The sequence below is a fragment of the Panthera onca genome, chromosome F2 (assembly GCF_046562875.1).
Source record: "Panthera onca isolate mPanOnc1 chromosome F2, mPanOnc1 haplotype 2, whole genome shotgun sequence".
Taxonomy (NCBI): Eukaryota; Metazoa; Chordata; class Mammalia; order Carnivora; family Felidae; genus Panthera; species Panthera onca.
The window spans coordinates 62,049,232-62,064,855 of record NC_138356.1 but is presented as its reverse complement, the minus strand read 5'-3'; the positions used below and the strand labels follow the sequence as shown (position 1 = coordinate 62,064,855).

The following is a 15,624-nucleotide window of genomic DNA, read 5'->3' as shown; positions in this document are numbered from 1 at the left end:
CCTGCTCCCATGCACCCTCCCCTTTGGAGTTTCTTCCACTCTTGGCAGCATTCTTTTTTTCTCTAGCTTCTGCTTGTTACTTCTTGTAGGCCATAATCCATTGTGAGGCAATTAGTGGCTCCTAAATAAAACAGATTGGTGAAGCAGTCATCCAAGAGACCTCTTTTGTCAGTGCCCAAGGAGTCCAGTCATGAGAGATTGTCTCACACTAAGTAAAACATCTTTGAGCCAGAATAAAAAAATATCAATTGGGTCAGACCATTCAAAACAATCACTTGACTTGCTAAAAGTGGCAGTTTCACACAGTTCAACACGATGCAGTGAGAACTGTGACTGTCATGTGGGCAAGACTATCAGTGCATTATCCTGTCATTTCCAGTGTTATGACTGCCTACTGTGTGCTGGGCACCATGCAGTGTGATGGAACACAGTGCAGAATACGATACGTAGAATCCCAGCATTCCCAGGGCTGGCGTCCAGCGACGTGGGTATCCAAGAGCTGCTTCATAAGCATTTAATGAGTAAAGATGGCAATTAGAAAATCACCTGCCTCTCGGCATGCGTCTTACCTACTCTTATGAAATCCGTCTCCCCACAGATGTGGTTTTACGAGAGGGATGGGTGCACAAAAATCTCCCGCCTATAATCCCATACATCTTTCACGCCATTGCCAATGCCTGAGTCCCTGAACGGTGCTCACATGCATGCTGTCAACTTTGGACTTGGAAATTCATTGTTTTTGTGCTTACATGGGTGACTAGATCTTCTGGTAAAAAAGTCTTCCTTTGAATTTGTTAGAATATCCATACAGGTTCCAGTCGGACTGACTGGGAGCCGTTCTGACTTCTATGGCTCACGGATTCATTGGTTGATTTTATATTTTTACCCTGTAAGTAGTCCCAGTTTCTTTATTTACGAGACAGTGGGTTTTATCAGATGTAGCTTATAAGATACTTCATATTCTCCCCGCCATATCTGTGGCATCTTGCCATTTGTTGAGTCCTAGCCTCCACCTTGGCCACTGATTCCAGTGGGCCATGTGATTCCTTTGCTGTCACTCCCACTACTCTGGGATTGCACCACCTAGTAAAGCATTTGCACTCAATTAAGTATTGCTTAAGGCTCTGTATTCCGGTTATCCTAGGCTAAGACTCAGGCCCATTTTGAGGATTCAGTGAGATAGTGCATTACAGGTGCTTAGCCTGGTTCCTGTTATACACCAACAGTACAATGAACGTCAGCTACTCTTCTGTGGAGGTATTGTAATGTTCGTATCATGGACTGTAAGACGAGTTACTAACTTTCTGTGCCTCAATTCCTCCTTCAGTAAATGGAAGCAATCATAATACCTAACAGGGTAGCTAAAAGATCAAATGGTACAACACTGTACTTGTAAATGTGCTTAGAAGTATGTGTGCACGTGGTCAGTGCTCGGTAAACATTAACTCTTATTGTTCTTTCTATAATTGCTTATGGATATTTCTTATCTTGCCCATTAGATCATAAACTTCTTGAGTCTTGGTAGTCATTTTTGTTAATCCTAGAAGAGGTTGGGCTGGTATATGGTAGCTAACTGTTTCTTACATGAACTAACAAGCAAAAGCCAGTTCACTCAGGATTGACTTTGTAAGTACACCAGTTCCTTTCATGCTAAAGCATTCAACTTTTGGAATGTAGCTGAGGCAAGGTATTTGAAAGAGAGCATCTAGTTTCTACGCTAGAATTTGAAGTGGCTAGATTATGGGCTCTTAACCCCTGTCGATGAAGCATGTTCAGAAAAAGGAAGTGAGTGGATCCTTTTAAAACCAGTGGTTGGGAACATAATGGGAAAGGAGTCATAGGTCTCCTTATTCCCCATTTTACATTTCCATATCTAGCCTTGAGTTTAGAGTTGATGTGTTTGCTGCTTTGGCTGCAAAATTCTCTTTTGAATTTATAGGACTTGTCTTTGCAGCTCTCCCCCTAAAGACTTAACAAGGGAAAGGTCAGGGCATCACTAAGCTGGCAGCTAATGGTTTCTGTGTTAGTCAGTGGACATGTAAACAGTATCAGGAGAATTGCTTCAGGCTGAGATTTCTGAGCACTGTGTATATGGGGTTGCTGATCACTTTATATTTTATTTTATTTTGAAAGCCTGAAAAAGAAAAAGAAAACTTGACCCATTTGACAGATGTGTAGGAGCAGACCCTGGAGCCATTTATGCTACAGATCCATCCCTTGAGCTCCCAGAGATGGGAAATGTGGGCACTTCCCACCCTCTGATGTCAGAAGCCCTCCAGTAGCTACACAGGCACAGAAGCCGATTCTGAGATGTGGGTTCATGGATGAGCTAGCTTCTTGGGGGTTGGGGGTCTCAGATTTGTGGAGAGCAGACCCTTGGTAGCCAGGTTCAGGGTCTCCCTTCTCCCTCTGTCTCCAGTGACCAACTGCTGTATTCCCTGGCCTTTTGTGCCTTGGAAGTTGGTGGCAAATGTGCCTTTTCTCTCAGTCTCCAAGTGTGAATTTAGAGAGGATGTCACAACTGTGAATATAATTTCCAGAGGAAGGTGGTGAATATGAGATCACTTTATGTGCCCCCAATTCACTTTTGGGGTCCTTGTCAAGCCTGAGGCAGGTCCAGCATGGTGGATGAGGTGCTCTGTATAAGCTCACCATCTGGGATGCAATGCTGGTGGGTCCATCTTGAGCAAGACATCTAACCTTTCTATGCCTTAATTTTCTCAGCTGTACAATGGGGTTATTATAAAGATGAAATGCGATGACGTGTATAAAGAACTTGGAACATTTCTGACACAAAGTAAATGGGTTTTTTACCATGTTAGTTATTCTTAAATCATCATTCTCATGGTTAGTTATCCTGTGGTACATTCAGCACAGAGGTTGAAGGTATGACTGTCACAGAGAAGTCTTTCTAGACTTAATTTTTCCAGCTGGTCCCTTTATCCCCAAAGCCCTCACCACCACCACCACCACCCCCCCACCAAAACACACACACCTCACCATGCCTTATCCTGGAGTTGCCCAAACTTTATTCATGTAGTGCCTTCACAATGTGCCTAAATCCATAGACCACATATGCTCTGTTTATTTAATATTTTTCTATAAATCAGCTTACTTTTCGTTTCAGTGAAGTTATTTTTGAATAAGTTGACTGCTGCTCCCTGTTATTGCTATAGCCACTAATCTCTGTGTATGTATATTTTCTCATCTGTGCTAACATCAGTGAAGAGTAGAATTTTCAAATATGTGTCTCTACACCTCCTGAAATGACGTGGCCTTCCAGTAGTGTGTGGCCCACACTTGGAATCATGGCTCCATCCATCCACTCTCTCCAGGCCTCAGGGTGCTGGTTCTTTCCTCTGTGCCTTATGTCTGCTGAGCGCTGTTTCTGCCTCACTTCTCTTTATACCCGGTGGATTCCTGTCCATCAAGTCCTACTTAAATGTCCCGTCTTCTCTAAGGTTTTCACCTGCGCTTCCAAGTGGCTGGCTGCTGCGTCCTCTGCACCCCTGGCATGGTCCATATCGGGCTAGGACTGGTCAGCGGCATCTCGATGGCTGCGGACTGTGAACTTTCCCAAGACAGGAGAAAATGTCTTATTTACCTTGTACTCCCTTTGACTAGCAAGGTGTCGGTACACAGTAGGTGCCCAGTAACGGTACATGATTCTCCACCGATGGGAAATGGAAATATTCAGTGTTGAAGGATGACACGGTGGTAGAACATTCTTTTCGAAGGTGAAGATGGGGGAATTTTCCTGAAAACGGGTCTCCAAATTTACTTCTTTTCTTTAATTCCTTTCCTCCTGTCTGCTTTCTCCCCACCCCAGGTTATGAGCAGCCGTTTCCTGCCCTATGACAACATCGTCACAGACGCAGTGCTCAGCCTTGATGAGGACACTGTGCTTTCCACCACGGAGGTAAGGAGCGGGCGTGGGCTCTTCAGGCAGGTGTCCCAAACCCCAAGGGGCCAGCGTTTCCTTTGCCCTTGCCTCGGCTAACTTGAAAACCTTTTTCAAAACTTCCTGCACAGTCGGTTTTAATCAACCTGGTTCCTGATAGCACCTTGCCACCACCTGGAACCCTGATGAGGGCATTTTTTTCCCCCTTTGTTTTCTCTGCTAATTGGCTCCTCATTTGCATGGCTGTGCCTCACCTCTCCCCTCCTGCCTGCCCTCCTTTTGTTTTTCAACAGCACAGCTGTGGGCACGTGTGCAGAGCCAAGGGGAGTAGTGGGGGCGGGGGTGGGGAACCTGGCTAGCATCATCTTGAGACCACACAATCCAGAGCAAACAGCCCATCCTTCCCCGGTTATCCTAATGCCTGTGTGCGTGTGTGTTGCCATTGTTAGGGAAAACTATTCTGGGTTCTGAAGGCAGGCCTTCTGTCTCGCATTCAAGCGCTCATTTTCCTTCACCCACACAAGAGCAAACGATTTCACTCTTAAGACGGAGTCGGAGATCCTTGCTATTTCAGATGTTCAGGTATTTGTGCCAAAAATAAGATTGCACAAAGAACGTGTGAGGAGGAGAGAGAGAGGAGGAGAGATAGATATGATAGAAAACCAATTTTTACAACCCGAATGAATATTGATCTCAGAAACCTTACTTTAAACCATCGAGGGGACCAAAGACAGTTCTATAAAAATGTCATATATCGGAAATGCATTATTAATGGTGGCTGCTAAAAAGCACAGAGACTGAGCTACTTATACCTTTACCTTTTTTCCTCCCTCTTATTCATAATCATTTTCTTTCCAATTTAAACATCGACACTTACCAGCATGCACTTTCCTGGACGCTGGACCGATTCTAATGGCCTGCTGCCTGCGCAGCCAGCGCTTGGTGTTAACCTAGGCCAACAGTCCCACGGCCTCTTTCTTGAAATTCGGTGGATGCTTCCAATTTCCATCAAATGGAGTTGAACAGAAGTTATGTGCAAGAGCTGCCTAAATAACCCCAGGACAAAATGCCCTGGGCCTCACTCACCTTGGTAAATGCTTTTTCTGCAGCCCAGGCTCTATAAATACTCAGTGAATGAATGATTGGAGAGATGTGTGCTGAGGTGTTTAAAGCCTGAGCACAAAGCCAGTTGCGGCACGTGCAAGTCTGCAGGAGAAAGGGGTTTGGGGGGGACAAGCTCTGCCTAATGTTCAAAGGGAAAGACAGCTGTGGAGTACAGGGTGTGGGACACTCCAGCTTGCATGTTTCTGCTGCTTCTTGCAAGGGAAGCCGACATCCCAGGAGCACATTCATTCAACAAGTATTTATTGGGGGATCTCCTTGTTCTGGTCTCCACGCCGGGTACCTTGATGACCCAGCTCCTGCCTCTAGCCATCACAGTGGTGGCAGCAAACAGAATTCAAGTCTGGTGACTTCAGTGAAGGGCTTTAGGATGACTTAGGTGGGCGGGCTTGTAGGCGCCGGGGTACCTGGAGAGCGACAAGAACCACAAGCAGCCCCCACCCCCAGGGGTGAAGAAGGGAGAGGAGGAAATCGTGTTTCATCGTCTTTGAGAGAAGACCGCTCTCCAGGAGCTGTGACGACAGCGGAATATGGCAGATGGGGGCGAGATAGGGCAGATAACGGCAGGATAGGGAAGATGGCGGTGGGATAGGGAAGATGGTGGAGGGGTATGGATGACAGCAGCGGGATATGGCACGTGGCGGTGGGATAGGGTAGATGGTGGCGGGGTATGGTAACTGACAAAACTCTGATGCCAAACCTAGGAGGGAGCTGGGAAGAAATACCCGGACCTCTCTCTTTCTCCCTCTCTGTCCCACCTCCATGTTCCCCCTGGTGACTGCCATTGACCCAACTCAGTCAGCCAGCAGCCTGCAAGGGAGACCAGGTTGTGCCATCCGTAGGGTTCCATCCTGCCCAGCCACAGAGCATGGCCAGAAGAGCAGGGAGGGGACGTCGGAGAGCAGACGCGGGGAAAAGCAGCACGCTGGCCTGGTAGAATGTGTGGTCAAGACATCTGCGGCGTCTATTTAAATCATTATCCCATGGCCTCAAATACTGATGCGCGTTACATCTTCCCCTGGGCAGAAGGCACTTAGTCCCACTCTACAGGTGTTTTTATCTGTCCCACGGGCAGGTATCTTGCAGCTTCTTTGACGTTTCCATGGGCTGGTGAACGTCTTTTCAAAGACTGGCAATTCCAGACGCCCAGGGCGTGCTGGGAGGGACACGGGTCCTGTGTGAAGTAATGAGAAGTCAGCGTTGGGGGGGGTTGGGGAACGATGTCAGCATCGTTGGCCAGGAGTCTGGTTTACTTTTGCCTGCTGACCACGAAGTGCTTGTGTGACCTAAAACGGCCAAGGACAAGGACTTCTCTTTTCTCGCTTTTTAAGTGAATGGATGTCGGTTCATTTTATTCCTTCTCTGAGGATTCTCCGGTTGTTTAAATGCCTCTCTGTAGTATCAAGGATAGATTTTTAAACAGCATTCTGCAAAGGGTATTAGATATAGTTGGTTTACAGTTATTTACATTTATCTGGGTTGCTGCAAATTCTCAAAAGGAAACAGATGTTGGTTTTTAAGAGAAAAGGCCCTAAGCTGACCTTTGCCTCCTTTGATGTGTTAATGATCTTCGTGAAAGCAGAACTATCACAAGAATCGTAGTTTTATCTGAATTTACTTTCCAGTTCCTTTGAAATGACTTGAAACGGCTTTGAGATAGTAAGAAATTCATGTGATGAAAAAAACCCCATCGGGTTCTATAGCAGTTGCCAGTGCGTGTGTTTCCTTTTCAAAGAATAATGGAAAACCCCAAAGAGCGCTGACAGCCAGGCTGATTCTTTGACGCCGGGCTGCATAATATACGGGCCCATCAGTTGGCGCCATTAGTATCGAGCGCCAGTGACGGTGTGCAGGTTATCACAACCGATTTCAATCTTCTGGCAGATACGGTCCACTCCCCTGCTGCTGGCTCCGAGATACCCTGCCCCCAACAAGCTTTCTTAATGTATTTTCCAACGCCTGGCTGCTTTCCCCGCCCCCCCCCCCCCCCATGTTTGCATTTGTGGGAACAAACTACGTTCTTAAAGCCTTTCTTATCTTGAGTTAGGGAAACTAGATATTCAGAAAATTTTGAATTTATGGCTGTTCACAAAAATAGTGACTTCTGGCCCCCAGTGAATTCAGAGATAGAAGGACCCTCACAGATGATTCAGGCCAGTGTTTCCTAGAGGATAGTTTGTGCACAGTAGTTTTGCGTGGCTCATGGCAAGCATATTTCATTTCAACAATTGTATTTACTGTTTGCTAGAAAACAATATAGCCAGCAGTGAAACCTAGGATTTCACTGACATGTTTACATAGGATGAGGCTAAGTAAGAAAAGGAAAAAAACAAACATAGGCAATTTAAAGAAAAATATTAAATACGTGATTGTGTGGTGTGGGACTGTGGCAGAAAAGAGATGATGTTACGCATGTGGTGAATGCTTGGGAAATACTGATCTAGGCTTATTTTTCTGTGCTCTTTATATGACGTAAAATTCACAACATAACCATAAAATTAACCATTGTAAAGTGAATAATTGAGTGGCATTTACTACATTCACAGTGCTGGACAGTCATCAGTTCTGTGTCATTCAGAAACATCTTCATCACCCCAAAAAAGGCTCCATATCCGTTAATCAGTCACTCCGTAGCTTTTGGAACCGCCGATCTGGTTTTGTCTCTATGGATTCCCTTATTCTGGGCATGTCATACCATATGTAGCCTTTTGTGTGTGGCTTCTTTCACTCAGCATACTGTTTTCAAGGCTCAGCCATGTTCTAAGTACTTCATTCTTTTTTATAGCTGAATAATATTCCATTGGATGGAGATACCATGGTTGGTTTATGTATTCATCAGTTGATAGAACTGGGTCGTTTTCGCTGCTGGCTGTTGTGAGTAGTTATTGGCTACGCTTTTCAACCTCTGGGGGGTAGGAACTGGCCTTGCCGCCATCACTCAGTTCCCAGCCACCATCCCAGCGTAGCAACTGGAAAAATTTGTAGAATAAATGGAATTTCCATTTGCGTGGCTTATTGAGAAGAGATTAGAGACAGGTCATGGGGTGAATGTGGCACCTGTATAAGAGTTAAATTGCTCTCAGTACCGTAGCAACAGAGGTAAAAAGGAGGCTAATGGTAACAGTACATACCAAGTCTGAAACCAGATGGCTGGATTGAAATCTTGGCTCTGCCTCTTACTAGCTCAGGAGAATTACGTGAACTTCCATATACCTTAGCTTCCCTCTCTGTAAATTGGAGACTATAAAATTACCCACTTCACAGGGTTATTATGTGGGTTAAATGAGTTAAAATGTGTAAGTACCTCGCACCAAAGCATTACATGATTATGAGCATTAGCTGATCGCTTGCTGTTACTGTTTTTATTTTTTATTTATTTTTCATTCATCAAACAATCATAGCAAGTCAGAAATTAGCTCACACATTTAAAAACAGATTATTTGCTAATTATAAATGTCAGTTTCCAGCATGTTTAGAGAAGTACCTGCTTTGGGTTAGTATAAGCACTGAAAAGTCATTTACCTGCGTTTCCTTTAAAATAATCATGTGGCAAAAAATAATAATAATAAAATCACCATGTGGCTTCACTTGGAGCTTTTCCCCACTTACCCTTAGTGATTTTTCATTGTGGCTGCTTCTTCTAGATTTCCTTTTTACTGAGCATCTTCAAAGCTGAGAGGTCAGACTTACATTTCTTTATGATATCTGCTCTGAATTTCTGGTAGAACTTGTGTGGTTTTTAAGCATCTTTTCTCTTGCTCTTAAGAGGATGCTTTGATTCTAGTCACTTTGGCTTTGCCGTATGCTAGTCATGTTGTGTGCTCTATATTCATACTCTGGATGTATACAGGAAATCTCCCGTTTATAAAACAGACACATTTGTGCCTCGTGTGAATCAGTGGTCACGTGCACCCTAGAGGAAGGAGGGGAGAAAGCAACTGCTTTTTTGACTTGTGTTTTTTCTTGAACAAATTGGATTCTGAAGGACCTATTGGCAATTTCTTTTCTTCTTTCATTTCTACACTCATCTGAAGTTTCTTCAACAGAAAACATTAAAATGTGCATAATTATGGGGCAAAATGTCAAGCAGTCAGTTTAATTTGCTGATGAATACATGGAATTAATGTTGGGCAACAGTCCTGGGATTTCGCATTATGAATTAGCAGGGGGAAGGTAATGTTTTGTTGACATTTGTTGACGCTGTTGATTGCTTGTTTGGCTTGTGTTCTGCCTGCAGGTGGATTTTGCCTTCACAGTGTGGCAGAGCTTCCCCGAGAGGATTGTGGGGTACCCCGCGCGCAGCCATTTCTGGGATAACTCTAAGGAACGGTGGGGGTACACGTCCAAGTGGACAAACGACTACTCCATGGTTTTGACAGGAGCTGCTATTTACCACAAGTGAGGAATTTAGACATCTCTCATAGAGATTTTTACGTAACTCCTGTAGATTAGCTTCTGGCTGTTGCATCAATCGGAACTTGGGCCAGATCTTGTTAACAGTATTAATAAAAATTAGTTTGCATCACTGTACAAGTTTTGTCAATGTGGCCAGCATGTGTCTTTGAAACCAGGAAAACCCCTTGCTTACTGCATTTCCAGAAATAATGGTAGAGTAACATCTTCAATTTGTCTGAAGTTGGAGGACATACTCATGTACATTGAGTAACTGAACATTTTGAATAACAACTACAAAAGTAAATACTTAATTGTGCATTCCCAGGCACCATTCTGAGTGCTTGGGGTTTACCTTTGAGTAAAATTAAAAAAAAAAAAAAAAAAGGAAAAGAAATTCCTGCCTAAGTAGGCTTTCTCTTTTAACAAGGGGAGGACACAATATTCATAATAATTTTACAATAGGTTAAGGGGGTGAGTTATATAGCAAAAAGGCAAAGTCAAACAGGTCAAGGATCATGAGTGCTGAAGGTAGAGGGGAGGTTCGAAGGTGGCCGGTGATCCTGATTGAACAGGTGAGATCGGAGCAGAGCCTTGAGAAGAAATCATCCAAGAGGATATTTGTAGGAAGAGTGCTCTGGTGTAGGGAACAGCTGAACTAAGCGAGTGCCCTGAGCCAGAATATCAGGAAGACGAATGTGCCAAGAGTGGAGTGAGTGGAAAGCAGGGGAGAGAGGCATGGGAGCCAGTGCCAGGGTTTGAACAGGGTAGAGACATCTTTTTTAGGCATCCACTCTGGGTGCTATGATGAGAACAGATGATACAGGGGACAGGGTAGAAGCAGGGTGACCTATTAGGAGGTGATTGACATCTAGGCAAGAGATGATAGAGCCTGGGACCTGTAAGGGAGCACTGGAGGTAGTAAATAGGGATCAGATTATGGGCATATTTTGAAGATGCTCCAGTCTGATGACGAAGTTTTTTTGACCTAAGGAACTGGACGGATAGGAGTCATTAAAAGATGGAAAAAGCTCATATAGCTGAATTAGGTATTAGGGAAAATACAGGAGTTCAGTCTTGTGCATGCTAAGACCTCCAAAAGGGTATGTTGGAAAAAGGGCAAGGATAGAGATACACATATGGGAGTTGTTTAAATATATTTGGTCTTTAAAGCCAGGGGACTTGGGTAAGACTACCAAATTAGTGAGTGTAGGTGGCTAATGTTAGTGACTCAGTCATTAATAAATTCCCCATTCTTCTGCCTTAGTAAGGTGAACACACTAATCTTAACCTAGTCTTCTTTAGTAAAGAATAGAGAGTCTTGCCATCTCAGGGACAGAGTTGCAAGTGCACAAGGTAGAAGCATTTAGGTTGACTGAATCTTGATCTTAAGACCTTACCTCTTTTTCTTAATGTTTATTTATTTTGAAAGAGAGCGAGCAAGGGAGGGACAGAGAGAGAGAGAGAGAGAGAGAGAGAGGGAGAATCCCAAGCAGGCTCCATGCTGTCAACGCAGAGCCCAACACAGAGCTCAAACTCACAAACTGTGAGATCATGACCTGAGCCAAAATCAAGAATCGGATGCTTAATCAACTGAGCCACCCAGGTGCCCCTTAAGACTCTGCCCCTTGAAAGTTCATTGTTCCCTTTCTTCCTGTCCCTACCACTCAATGAATCTGATTCATTCAAATGATTTTTCCTATAAATATATGCTATTATCTCTCTCTTAATAGTAGAAAAAATAGTAGAGGGAGAAATAATTCAACTTAATTTTAGGTTCTCCATAACGATTGACCACCAGATTAATTAGGGTTTTGATCTAACAGTGTAAAAATGTATGGTTTATAGGCCACAAAAATGGAATATTGTTGGACTCAGAGCCATAGGATAGTTGAATACAGTTCTGATTAAGCCAATAATTAAAATTGTACAGCAGTTTTTAAGGATAGGTAGATAATGTGTGAATAACTTCTCTTACCATCTGAATATTCACCTTCTAACCAACCACCCTGATATTAAAGTCACACTGGCCAAGCATATCTGCATGTTATTTCCTTATCTGTGAAGCATGGGTAATGACGGTACCTGTATCATAGGCTCCTTATGAGGGTTACACGAGGCCTTTCTTGTAAAGCATTTTAGAACATTATGTGGCATATAGTAAGTACCATATAAGTGATAGCTATTGTCATCATCTGTGATCCGTTTAGGGATTCAAAGAGTAAGTATAGGTTTCCTGTCAAAGAAGACCACTTGTCATTATATAATGATGGCCACCTATGAAACCTGTCTGGTTTTTACAGATATTATCACTACCTGTACACCCATTACCTGCCAGCCAGCCTGAAGAACATGGTGGACCAACTGGCCAACTGTGAGGACATTCTCATGAATTTCCTGGTGTCTGCTGTGACAAAATTGCCTCCAATCAAAGTCACCCAGAAGAAGCAGTATAAGGAGACAATGATGGGGCAGGTAAGAATAGAACTCTCCTCCTCTGCTTTGCTCTCTGGTGGTTCAGCCTAAGGTAATAAGGACTCACTGTTCTTCTAGGAAGCATGATGAAGAAATATATGTGTGTGTTTATACATACATACGTACACACACACACACACACACACCTAAAAGCTTTAAGGAAGTATATGGTTGGCACATGGATGAATAGGAAGACCTAAGTCAAGGGTATCTTTCTATCAAGAACATAAAAGCTCTTACATGACCTACAAAGTGCCATGAGAAAGATGTATCTTATCCAGAGTTAAAGACCTACAAGAATTTATGTAAGTTTATTGTAGGTGCTTTATGTAATGAATAGCTAATAATACTGTCTTCAACAGAGCCTTCTGGTAAGTGCTCTTGAGTTGGGTGAGCATCACAGTGACAGACCAGGAGTCATAAGCCTTGATTTTCACCTAGAACTAACATCTATAGGCTATACACAAGTCAGCTACCTTCTGAAACTCAGTTGGTTCATTCTTAAAATGGAAATAGTAAAAGTCTACTTCACGGGGTTGGGGTGACATGTATGAAAACTTTTATGAAAGTAAAATATTGTTGAGTCATGTAAGGTTAGTAGTAAGTAGTAGTAGTAAGTTTAAGATACTTGCAAGGAAATATAATTCAACTTTCTCTTTTTACAACTAAGGAAATTAGGATCCAGAGACTTTAAATATAGTGCCACAAGTCACCTACTATTAGAGACAGAACTGGGAGTTGAATCCCAGGCTCTGTTCCTTCCACTGCTCATTATTTTACACTTCTAGGTTCCATAGCAAGATGATCTAGATATGCTGTAGTTCATCCGCCTTTATTCGTCCTGGACAGAGCCCAGTACCAACAAGAAGCCAAAAACCTTTAGACCATTTAGATCCACCCAAGTTAAATCGAGAATCCAACTTGCAAAGGAACACTTAGCCAGGGCTCATGTTAACACAATTGATGATTTTTCATTCACTGAATTTAGTAAGAACAAAAAACGTGCAGGATTTTAAGTATATAAAATTTCATAGTTCAGTATTTACGAATGTGTAGAGTATCGGACACTGTTTTAGATACTGGTTGTGACAGAGCTGCTGTCCTTAATGAGTAAAGAGTCTAGTGGAAAATTTTGTTTCCGTCTAACTACTAAAAGAACAAGCAAGAGGATTTGCAAGAATTTTTCATCTTGAAGGCTGACAGAGTATTCAAATTCAAGCAAGATGTATTGAGTGGCTACTGTGTGCCTAGCCATTTTCATCTATGTCACTTAGGGATACAACATTCCTTTAACATTGTTTGCTCAGAGAGTTCAGTGAACTTCCCTGAGGTTATACACTAATTAGGGGTGGAACTCTAATAACACATGTTTTCTTAGGCATTGGTTTTGTGTTCTTTTCATAGACTTGCCAGTTCTACCAAACCAGTATTTCAAGTGATTTTGCACATATTTGGGGACACATCTAAATTCAGCCTTAGGTATAACTTGATGTATCTAGTTAATATGTACTATACGTGCCCCTGCTTCCTATCATGCACATTAGTTTGTTGAATGTATGACTGGTGAAGTAAATGGATATCATGTGGTATGATTGTTTTTATTACACAGGAAATGTATCTTCTCTAAGATGTTGGCTGACCAAAAAATAAATGTTGAAATCTAGAGGCAAAAATGATACTTGAATGACTCAACTGGATTCTTTTTTTTTTTTTTTTCATTTGTAAGAGAGACTAAGCAACTCTTGACAGTAGTTCCATTTGCATACATTTGCATATGTGAGCAAATGTCTGGGGGTAGGGAGTCTGGCCCTTTGGGACAGTCTGCTCTGCTATGAACTCAACTGGTCAGCTTAATTAGAAACTTTCTCTGACTTACCAAGTAGAGTTCTCCTACCATAAATGGTAGAGGATGGAACTCGAGATCTGCCCCTTTCTAGCCTTGAACAAGTAAATGTAACTTCCCTAAACCAGCTTCCTCATCTATGCAAGGGGGGGATGTTATTACCTGGATAGATAACTTGACCAGGTTGTTGTTATGAGGCTCAAATGAGCTTCATGGAAACACTTTACCAGTAGTGTTTTGTTTGTTATTCTGCTGCTCAGAGGTAACTTGACATTCGTGTTTACCCTCAATGGTTCCTTTCAAGCACGTTGACACTTAGGTTTTTAAGTACTCTGAGTGATTCTCACAGTAAAACGTACCTTCCTAGGAAAGTATTTTCTAACAGTACATGAGAATAAAAACACACACACGTGCATATACATCATTGTACAGTTGCCTATTGATAAATGTGTTTGTGTTTTTCCCCCATAATCTGGTAGCTCTCTTTTTCTTTGTTTCATAAAAACATGGTTTCAGAGATATTATGCTTGTTTAAATTTCAGTGCTTAAGCCATTTAAGGCTTTCTTTTAAATCAGTGTTATCCACATGATCTAAAAATATTTAACCAACCTTAGGGGAAACACAGAGAGCTAAAGAGATGGTAGGCATCTTTCCTACTTACCCAGAATCAACCAAGTAAACCAGAAGGTTTTAGAAACTGTCTTTGAAACCATAAACACATTGTTAGTCATAGTATTTGATCGCAAGCACAAAGGTTTATGTTTACTGACCATAGTAGTTGGAATTCAACCGGTAAATCATTCCAGACCAGGGAATTAGTCAATATGGAGCTTTGTCTGTTCGCCTGTTTTTAACATCAAGGAAAGTCGCGTATCTTGGGAAAACCTTCTGGCGAGGCTGAAACCCAGGACTAGTGCTGTCATCATCTTCTGCAGGCGCGTGGGACGTTTGGTGGCCCGTCCAGACCCCAAGCTCTGTCACTTGCCCTGGAACCTGACTTGGTTTTCTGCGGTCTTCCAGCTCACCTTGCACTGTCTCATTGTCTTCCTCGTCTCTCTCCCTTTCCCCAGACTTCTCGGGCTTCCCGCTGGGCTGACCCCGACCACTTTGCCCAGCGACAGAGCTGCATGAACACGTTTGCCAGCTGGTTTGGCTACATGCCGCTGATCCACTCTCAGATGAGGCTCGACCCTGTCCTCTTTAAAGACCAGGTCTCCATTCTGAGGAAGAAATACCGAGACATTGAGCGACTTTGAGGAATCCGGCCAAGTGGGGGAGGGGCAGCGAGAAGGGACGGGGTCAGGCTGCTCTCTCTTCCTAGTGCAGATCCGCTAGCAGCGGAGCCAGATTGTGCCAAGTATCCAAATAATCTTAGATGAACAGAATGACAAAAAAAAAAAAAAAAAAGGAAAAAAGAAAAAAAAAAAGGCCAATGAAAACTCGACTCCTGGCTCCTGGGACTGCACAGGACTGCTCAAACTCACCTCACTGGCTTCTATGTCCCAAGACTAGGTTGTGTACAGTTTAATTATGGAACATTAAATAATTATTTTTGAAATGATTGCTATGCAGGTTTAAACTTTTTTAATGATCAAAACTATTAAAAACCAGAGTTCTTTCTTTAATCAAAATTGTGTTGGTTGTGAATATTTCAAAGCTGCTACTCTTCTTCCCACAAACATCATTGCCGTCGGTCACGCAGGGTTCGCAGCAGTTACAGACGCTCAGACTTCGTGGAAGACACAAGAAGTCACTCCACCCAGTGTCAAGAAATAACCGAGCCTAAGTTTAAGACAAGTTCATGATTCCACTTTGCCAGTGCAAATGTTTTCCACTTCCGAATTTGCAGATCCACTTGAACGTCTATCTCTAATATGTTGCTGCATGGGA

General features: G+C 43.0%; 1 protein-coding gene across 1 annotated transcript in view; it reads left to right on the top strand.

The window, feature by feature from the left end:
- EXT1 (exostosin glycosyltransferase 1) overlaps positions 1 to 15,365 on the top strand; it is a 285,489-nt gene extending 270,124 nt beyond the window's left edge. Inside the window, exons 8-11 of the mRNA XM_060611192.2 lie at positions 3,830 to 3,919; positions 9,261 to 9,421; positions 11,719 to 11,890; positions 14,805 to 15,365. Of these exons, the coding sequence (XP_060467175.1) occupies positions 3,830 to 3,919; positions 9,261 to 9,421; positions 11,719 to 11,890; positions 14,805 to 14,990 (609 nt within the window). The 3' untranslated portion in view covers positions 14,991 to 15,365. The remainder of the gene's footprint in view (positions 1 to 3,829; positions 3,920 to 9,260; positions 9,422 to 11,718; positions 11,891 to 14,804) is intronic.
- The last annotated feature ends 259 nt before the right edge of the window (positions 15,366 to 15,624 follow it).